The following is a 9,365-nucleotide window of genomic DNA, read 5'->3' as shown; positions in this document are numbered from 1 at the left end:
TTTGAGATGGCCAGGATATTCTCCACAGAATTCGGTGATAGAAATGAAGATGTGGGTCCCCAATGTCAGGAAAGGGGAAAATAACTGCGGTCCAGGAGAGGGAGGAAACCAGGGGTAGCGATGGAGGATGGCTCGGGGCGGATGGGATGTCACTCGGGGAATTTGGGTGGCTTAGGTTCCAAGGGGGAGCCTGGGTATTATGCGGGGGAGATGGCTTCCCAGGTCCAATCACTGACCTGGGAGAGGGAGAAAACCAGGAACAGCGATGGAGGATGGCTTAGGGGAAAATGGGATGTCACTCGGGGAATTTGGATGGCCTACTGTTTATTTTTTAGCATTCTAATTTAATAGATTTGTTTCGTGTTTGCAATATTTTTCCAGTGGTGTATTTAGGGTCTTCTATTCTTCTATATCATCTAAAATAGTGATTGTTTTAGCTTTCTTTCTAATTTGAATCCATTTAATTTTTATTTTCTTGCCTAACTACTGTGGTTAGTATTTCTCATTAAATGTTGAATATCCATATGATGATACAATGCAGTGGAAGAGTAGAACACCAATAAGCTCTTTGCTTTTTAAAGTTCAGAGTTATGTACAAAAATCTCTCATACAATTCTCAAGAGCTAACCAGCTCATGCTAACAATGGGAGTGAATGTCCTTATCATAGGAGATGGAAAACTCTAATATGATATTATTTGTAGAACATGATAATAGTTATTGAATATGATACTAGCTGTAGATTTGTTGTACATGTCCTTTATTATGTGAGATAGATCACTTCTATACCCATTTTGTTGACATTTTACTCATGATTGAATTTTGAATCTTCTTTTTATGCTTGTAGGTTTTTATTTCTGCTCTCATTTCTTCCTGTATTCTCTTGACTGTCCATTCCGGTGTTCCTCTCATGTCCTCCTTTAATTTACTGGATATCTACTGGATGTGTTTCTTTGACTTCATTGAACATTCTCAGCATTTCTTCTCTGAATTCTTTATTGGAGAGATCATATTTGTGGGTAACCCCTGTTGAGGCTTCTGGACTCTTTTCTTCATCTTCTCCTCGAACTCTTTTCTTCATATTTTCCTCGTGGTGGGGATTTGTGCTGTTTCCTCATGTTGTTGTGGTTTTATGGAGGTGGGATCTTCCAATTCACTAGCTCTATTCTTTCTTACTGCAAAAAAGGCTTCTGGATGAGCTTGTTCGATGGTGGTCACTTTTTCTCCCTTCTAGAGCATGTCCTCCCTCTCAGGTGTTTCTATGTGACTTATCTGTTGCCTCTAGTGAAGGTTCAGAGGATGTGTTCTTTTATATTGGGATTGTACAACTTCTTGTGTCCATCGATATTTTGGTAAAATTGGAACATACTTGTGTTCAGCAGTATTTTGGTACAATTAGAATAGGCTAGTGGAGGGGACTGGAGCAATAGCACAGCGGGTAGGGTGTTTGCCTTGCACACAACTAACCGGGGTTCTATTCCCAGCATCCCATATGGTACCCTGAGCACTGCCAGGGGTGATTCCTGAGTGCAGAGCCAGGAGTAACCCCTGTGCATTGCCGGGTGTGACCCAAAAAGCAAAAAAAAAAAAAAAGAATAGGCTAGTGGAGTATTGGCCTATTGTATTTATGATAGGCAGGAAGTTCTCCACTGAATTAGCTAATAGGGATTCAGATGTGAGTTCAGAGTGCTGGGAGAGAGGAAAATGACTGTGGCCCACTGCCACCGAAGGCCACACCCCCTGTTGCTGAAGCCACACCCACTACTGTGGAGTCCAGGGCCCCTGTCAGCCCGAGGGGTGCTGGGTCGAGTTGGGTGCAGTTGCCAGGTTGGGGCGCATGCTAGGAGACAGAGGCACTTGGTCAGGAAACTTGGCACACCTGGGAGAGAAAGATGGAGATGCTGGAAGCTCACAGCAGAGGACAGGGTCTGAAATTATATTTTTGATATGGTTTCAATCTTCATGAATTTATTGGCACTTGTTTTGTGTTTAAACTTGTAGTAGAGCGTGGCGAATGTCCTAAGTGCACTAGAAAAAATATATGATCACTTTGGATACGTAGAGAGCCCTTTATTTTTTATTTTTAATATCTTTTTTATTTATTTATTTTTAATAAGAATTTTATTTTATTGAATCACCGTGTGGAAAATTACAATGCTTTCAGGCTTAAGTCTTAGTCATACAATGCTGAAACAACCATCTCTTCACCAGTGCCCATATCCCACCACCGAAAAAAAAAAAAAACACAGTACACCTCCCATCCCGCCAGCCCCGCACCCCCCCACCCCATCTTGTAACTGATAAATTTCACTTTACTTTCTATTTACTTTGGTTACATTCAATATTTCAACACAAACCTCACCATTATTGTTAGGATCACCCCACTAGAGTCAGACCTGTTGTGAAGAGAAATGAGGTCGCGCGGCCACGGTAGAGGCCACGCGGTTTTGGATTTCTGTACTTTAACAACTAAGTCCAGGGAGATTTCTTCTGGATATTGAATCATTGCAAGCTTGTAAACCCCATCTGTGGTCGTCATAATATGGCGGTCCCCACGCCCTTCATCCCCGGGAGGGTACAGGTGGGAGAGAGAAATACCTTTCCCCTCCTGGGCGGGCATGGGGTCGCGGCTTAGTTCTCAGGCTGGAGACATTCTGCAAGAAGCTGCCCATGTCAGAAGTGGTTTAGCTGGGTCTGGATTCATGCTCGTGCAGCTGTGGAGGCGCCGCACACGCGTGTGGCCCCCGGGATCACATCTCGGCAACGGCAGATGAAACAAAATTCTGTTCTTTCACATAGAATCAGAGCTGAAATTTGCTGAATCAGTACATACTACAAATACTTTCACAAAATAAGGAATAAATATTCCAATTTGTAAAAACAGTAAAATAAAAGTGAGAGAAAACAATCCAAAACAAGTGTATGATTTAGTGAATTACTGCAATGCCAGTAATCCCTAAATCAAGAAATAAAGATTTTTGTCACTACTGGATACATTCAATTTGTTGTTCATTCCCCTTACCCATAAATATCATTATTTTAGCTTCAATAGTAATCACCTTTTTTTCCCCTTATAACTTGTTGATCTATTTCATTTTCTTAGATACAATAGTTTGGTTTTGGTAAAATACACACTTTTTTTGCTTTAAATAGATTTTTATATTAGTTTTTTTTTCTCCCATAGAGGAATACATAACAGTCTAACAATCAGAATCCTGTTACACACGTTCACAGGCATGCCACATGACCGGGTCGAGGTGGTTGTGTCCTTGAGTCTGTCGACATGTCATGACATGGTCAGTCAGTTTCATTTCAGCCAGTCTCAACACAAAACACCAAGAGGGACGCACTCAACTTGTTTTTTTTTTTCAATTAACAGGCTTATTTTAGTAGCCCATTTTTTTTATATTCTACATATTTGTTTCTCTCTGTTCTGCAAGGATGGCATATTCATTAATTTTTAGAGTTAACTTTTTATTTGATCTTTGCTGCTACTTGGCCTGAGTAAGAGGAGAAATAATGCTTGCTTGGTGGACATGTAGAGCAGCATTTAACTTCTCAGCAGAACTTTACTTGGATTTGGACTTCAGCGCCAGCTTTTCTTCCTCTTCTTTTTCGAATCCTGAACAGAGGAGTGATCTTCCCTTGGGGTACTGTGCACAGTACTTGTGCAGTTCCTGGATGACAGACTTACACTTTGCCTCCATGTAGTTGTTGGCTTGTAAACATTTCTGTATTTCACAGGCTTGCTTCTGGCACGGATTCTTCTGCGGCATATCCAGAAAAATGAATATAACGTTTCGTGGCCTAACTGATCCGCCTCGGGAAGAGCGAGGCTAACCCTCGCTCTTAGTTCCATTTGGAACTAAGTAGTAGGGCAAGAGGGAAGATATAAAGCGGCTATTGTGTGTCTGCACTAAGTAAGCCACATGGATCTGAGGAGGCATCCAAGAGCTCCAAATGGGTCTTTGTTGCATCTAAGACATTATGGGTCAGAGCAAATCGACCAGGGTTCCGGGCAGGGCTAGGGAGCAGGCATACTCGAAAACAGCATACTTCACTCATACACACATGGTACCCTGTGCTAGGGCCAGACTGGCAAAGGCAAAAAAAAAAATGATACCAGAGCACTCAGACTTACTGGGAAATAACTAGAATCACCCTTAGATGTAATTGGGACTCATTCTAGAAATGGGTCCCTCTGACATACTCAGTTTTGGCAAAGTGCTGGTAATGTATTGACATAAATACAAACTGGAACAAACTTCTCCAGGGTTTCTGAAAACATTAGTCCAGACAGACTCTCTAACCTCCTCCTGTCTAAGGTTGCATAGGACTTCGTGATTTCTGGTTCCCTCATGTATTCAAGTTTTGTGGTTTAAAATAAAAATCCTGAAGCATGCTCAAGGTGAAAGGCACATACACAGTCAATACAGTATGATGAACTCTGATGCTTCAGGAATCAGACCAGCAAGAGACTGAGTAGTGTTGGTTCTTAGAAATACAATTAAAATATTGCCACACGCAGATGCTACAGAATCTATAGGAAAATACAAAATATGAGCCTTGCAACCAGCCAGAGGATGAGGTTGGAGAGTTCTAGAACCTATACTAGTCTCCAGGAATATGGGTTCATTTGAAATTTTAGCCAAATTCCCTGTCACTCACTCTCCCCCGACCAGGTCATCACGGGTGCTGCCCAGGACTGAGCCTGGACCCCAGCTGGCAGCGAAGGAGTAGGCAGGAAGAGCTGGAGGGAGGTTTCAGCTCTTGGAAATGCTGAAGACCCTATGCTAGCTAAGAAGTGGCCAAGGGGGTTGCTGGAAGAGTAAAAGTGACTAGGTCCTAACTGAAGGGACAGCCTGGGGGACAGAAAGGAACAAGGCTGTCGAGGACAGCAGTCTGGGAGGACTTGTGAGGGGACTCGGACTGTTTTTCATGTGAATTCAGCTGGTTCTCTGGGAGAGGAGACCCCAGCAGAGCTTCCTCTGTCCCCATCCCAGCACACATGGGGCTACCCCCCCTTCCCCTGAACCCTCACCCCAGGCTCCGGGATCTTAAGGTGATGGCGCAGTCGTCTTGACCTTCATGGGATTCGGTTTTCCCCAGGCCTCAGCATGACTGTGAGGCCCGGGAATCTGAGCCGGGGAAAGCGGGAGACCTGTGTTAGTAGGTAACAGGAAACCCTCTAAGTTTCAAAGAGGAAAGAGCACACTCTAGAAAAGGACAGTTAGAGGACAGGGAAGCCACTCGGGGTGTCCCAAGAAGCTTTTGCTGGTGTCTGAGCCCAAAAGTCAATCCCGCCCCAAGAAGGGGAAAGCTGGCTGCCTCGCTCCCCACCCCCGCCTCACCCAGGGATTCAGGCTTCCTCCTCGAGGGAACTGGAAGAAAGGGGGAGGGGAACCCTAGGGCACCAGTTTCTCCCCAGCAGCCTAAACTGGAGAAGAAATGAGGAGAGGCCCCCTGAAGGCCCTGAATCTGGAGGGAGACTTGAGGGGTGGGAAAGGGCCCGTGGCCTCCTACCAAGGAGTGTTGGTTAACCATAGTGGGCAGGGGGTGAAGGACAAGACCAGAGGCAAGACGAAGGCTGAGCTGTGTCCCCTCCAGCCACAATCCCCGAGCATGCTCTTCCTCTGGGGTGTGCCCTTGCGCCACCGCCTGGAAGTCCTCTGGCCTGCATCTCTCCTTAGCTCCTGAATTCTAGCACCTTGGGCATTGAAACAGATGGCCAGGATGGCAGGGCCTTGCCCGGCCTCTATTTCTGGGTGACATGGTTTAGGGTGGCGAGACGAAGCCCTTTCAGACTCAGTAGCATGCAGAAGGCAGATTTCGGGAAGAGCTTTGGGAGGTGGGATTCTAGGAACGGAGGTGAGGGCAGCCTTGAGGCTCGGGTCTGCAAACAGGGCATGGCCTCTCTGAGCAAGTGCTGGGCCAGCTCCCACAGTGCCCTGTTCCCCTGGCGTTCTCAAGCTATCCTGACTCCATTCGGCTCCAACAGACTGCCTCTTGAGATCCCCTCCAGCCTCTCCCTCGAACTCACATTTCACAGCCCCCTTCCACATACTTGACCTTTCCAGACCTAAGCAAACTCCAAGGTGTCCTACCAACCCCATGAGAGGGGAAAGAGTCTCAGGGGGGCCCTCCCCACCCCCATTTGGGGAGGAATTACTGGGAATGAGTAAGGGAGCAAGAGTGAATGTAGTGTGCCAAATATGAGAGAGGGTGAGGCTTGTGAGTTGGGAGATGAGCCAGGCCTGGGACAGGAAGATACAAAGAATAGGAGTGGCCAGAGGTAGAGGGCTGAAGAGCAAGGATGAAGGGGAAGGTCAGGGTGAGGCTGGGCCAGGGAGCGGGGTGCAGGAGGAAGGGAATCAGGCGGATTAGAGGATTGGCACAGGAAGCGGGAGGAGGTGAGGAGAGCTAGCACCCCACCTCACACACTGGAGAGATCCTGACCGGGAGGAGGCCTCGGGGACCCCTCGCACAGCACACTAGCTGCAGCAGAGGGGTTCGGGGGGCAAGGGGGGGTCGGGAGTCGGCCAGGAACTTGGGACGCAGCCAACGGAGCTCAATAGTTGAACTGACGCTGGCACGGCTGGGAGACGAAGCTGCCTTGGTGCTTTGGCCGGCGCGGACGGCTGTCGCGGGCGCGGTTCTGCCGGTGTACCACCTTGGCGCTCAGCGGGTGGCGCTCGGCCCGCTGCTGGGCCCGCTGCAGCCCGCGCCTGGCCCGCCTTCTCCAGCAGCGCGGCCCGCGCCGGCAGAGGGGCGGCGGCGGCGTGGTGCAGGGCCCGGGGCTCACGGCGAGCAGGCACCAACTCCCCCTCGCTAAGGTCGCCTTCAGGCAGGGCAGCGTCCGGGCGCGGGGAGGGGGCCCCCGGCTCCAACACTCTGGTGCTGCCGGTGACGTAAACAGACATGCTGGGGTGCTCGATGAGGAGGTCCTCCAGGGGGCTGCTCTGGAGGCGGGCGGGGTAACAAAGCAGCTCCGGTCCATCAAGGAGGGCGCGGGCGGAGGGCGGCGCGGGGGGGGGGGGCACAGCTGCGCGGGCGGGCGGAGGCGCTAGCCCGCGCCTCTCTGAGCCTGTGCCAAAATACACACTTTTATTGAAGCAAAAATTTTGCTCAGGAGTAACTCTGACTCTGTACTCAGGAATTGCTCCTGGTGGTACTCTGGGAACTCTGTGGGATGCCACATGCAAGGCAAATGTCCTACCCACTTTACTATTGCTCTGGTCTCAAGATTAATATATTTAATAAAGTATAACATTCACATATACTTTGATTAGACCGTATGTTATGCAATATTATACTACATAGTATCAAATATACTGTGAGTGATACTACACGGTAGTTCTATTGTATTTATTGTTACATTGGGCTGGAGCGATAGCACAGTGGGTAGGGCGTTCGCTTTGCATGTGACCAACATGGGTTCGATTCCTCTGTCCCTCTTGGAGAGTCCGGAAAGCCTGGCAAGCTACTGAGAGTATTCCACCTGCACGGCAGAGCCTGGCAAGCTACCCATAGTGTACTCGATATGCCAAAAACAGTAACAACAAGTCTCACAATAGAGAGACTGGTTACTGGTCCCCGCTCCAGCAAATCTATGAGCAACGGGATAACAGTGATACAGTTTGCTTGCAAAGCTAGTTTGGTGGTTATGAATTTTTGTTATTTGTAAAGCTTTGTATCACTCCTTGGAATTTGATTGACAGTCTAATTGGATAGAAAAGTCCAATTTTTTTTGGCGGGGGGGCTGGAGCGATAGCACAGCGGGTAGGGCGTTTGCCTTGCATGTGGCCGACCCGGGTTCGAATCCCAGCATCCCATATGGTCCCCTGAGCACCGCCAGAAGTAATTCCTGAGTGTAGAACCTGGAGTAACCCCTGTGCATCGCCGGGTGTGACCCAAAAAGCAAAAAAAAAATAAAAAAAAAACAGAAAAGTCCAATTTTTTAAATTTTATTTTGTTTTTATAATGTTGTTCACAATAGTTCATTTCAGATAATATTCAAACACCAATCCCACCACCGTGCACCTTCTCATCACCATAAATGGAAAGTGTGTGAAGATTGCTGGACTTAATCCTGGAACCATTTAAGCCCTTGTATAAGAGATTACAAGCATGTATGTTAAACCCAAACAAATGTGTGCTACTTTTGGTACATCAATGGGCTAGATAATAAGAGGTCGCACAGCTGCATTGGTGGTCACGTGCTCCAGGATGTTCCATGTTGCTCTCTTCTGGGAGCTATATTTCATAGTCTCTGTATCTTGGCCATTGGTGAGATTGTATGGCACCGGAGACAGTTTGTGGGTGTGACTGCCAAGCAACTGGAAAACTGGGGAGCTGGGGGAAGGAGGCCCAGTCCCTTTCTTAGCAAGCTTGGAGTTTTTAGTCATGGGTGTCGCATGCCTGGGTTTTCCTGCAGGTTCCCTCATAGGTGGGGTGAAATTTCCATTTTTTACTCATTTTATTCAATGTGTTATTTATATCATACCAATTTCTTCTGGCCCGTAGATTTTTGTTTGATGAATCTGCTTTATATGTTATGGAGGTCCCATTATACGTGCATTAGATATTAACCCCAAGTGTTTTAGGCTTTATCAATGAATTGTCCCTTTTCCTCTCCCTAGAGAAGTTTAGAGTACTCTTGTGAGCACCCTTAAACCCCTTTATCTTTATCTTTAACCTTTATCTTTAAACTTTCCTTTGTGTTTTACCTCTCATTGTCACAATTCCCCATGTCAGTTTTGGTTACTTATAAGCCAAAACTTAGGTGACTCTGGACTTTGTATTTGAAGTGAGTTACCTGATTTTCTATTTTCCCTTTTCATATTTTGCCATAGAGCAATGTTCTTTGCTTAAACACAGACAGATATTTAATGCAATGCTCCTAATAATTGGGAGTTGATTGACTCTGAAATATATCTACTGCTGGGCATTCATCATAATTACTTGACTCAGGCTTCAGTTGCTGTAGTTCTTAACACCACAAAAGAGAGGTCCTGCCATGGGACTGGGATGGACCTGGGGCAAGTGGCAAAGCTACATCAGCATAAAATGGGACAGTCTAGGAAGTATAAATGTATGATCTTGATGCAAGTTGTTATGATTTAAGAGACAGGACCTCCCAGAGGGAAGTCAAGCTAAACTGGCCTGAGGACTTAGTCTGGTATTTACAGTAAAATCCTTGCTTGCCCTCAGAGCCCAGAGAACTAAGTTTTACAATCTTTATCTCTTACTGTGTTTATACAAATTACTGCAAGTATTAATAAGAGGTAAACTGGGGCTGGAGCGATAGCACAGCGGGTAGGGCGTTTGCCTTGCACGCGGCCGACCCGGGTTCTAATCCCAGCATCCC

The 9,365-nt window shown here is 46.9% G+C and overlaps 1 protein-coding gene and 1 pseudogene across 1 annotated transcript; both read right to left on the bottom strand.

The window, feature by feature from the left end:
* Positions 1 to 3,567: 3,567 nt before the first annotated feature.
* On the bottom strand, positions 3,568 to 3,839 carry LOC129400146 (cx9C motif-containing protein 4-like). Its single transcript, XM_055123516.1, has one exon. It carries the CDS (start codon positions 3,772 to 3,774, stop codon positions 3,568 to 3,570), a length of 207 nt encoding a protein of 68 aa, XP_054979491.1. The 5' UTR covers positions 3,775 to 3,839.
* A 2,702-nt stretch (positions 3,840 to 6,541) lies between these two features.
* Positions 6,542 to 8,731, bottom strand: LOC129399790 (tumor protein p53-inducible nuclear protein 2-like; annotated as a pseudogene).
* Between the last annotated feature and the right edge of the window lie 634 nt (positions 8,732 to 9,365).

This window comes from Sorex araneus, chromosome X (assembly GCF_027595985.1).
Source record: "Sorex araneus isolate mSorAra2 chromosome X, mSorAra2.pri, whole genome shotgun sequence".
NCBI lineage: Eukaryota > Metazoa > Chordata > Mammalia > Eulipotyphla > Soricidae > Sorex > Sorex araneus.
This window is presented reverse-complemented; position numbering and strand designations above follow the sequence as displayed.

What these genes read in the sequence shown, in the direction of transcription:
- LOC129400146 (XM_055123516.1), bottom strand. Translation starts at nt 3,774, where the DNA reads ATGCCGCAGAAGAATCCGTGCCAGAAGCAAGCCTGTGAAATACAGAAA.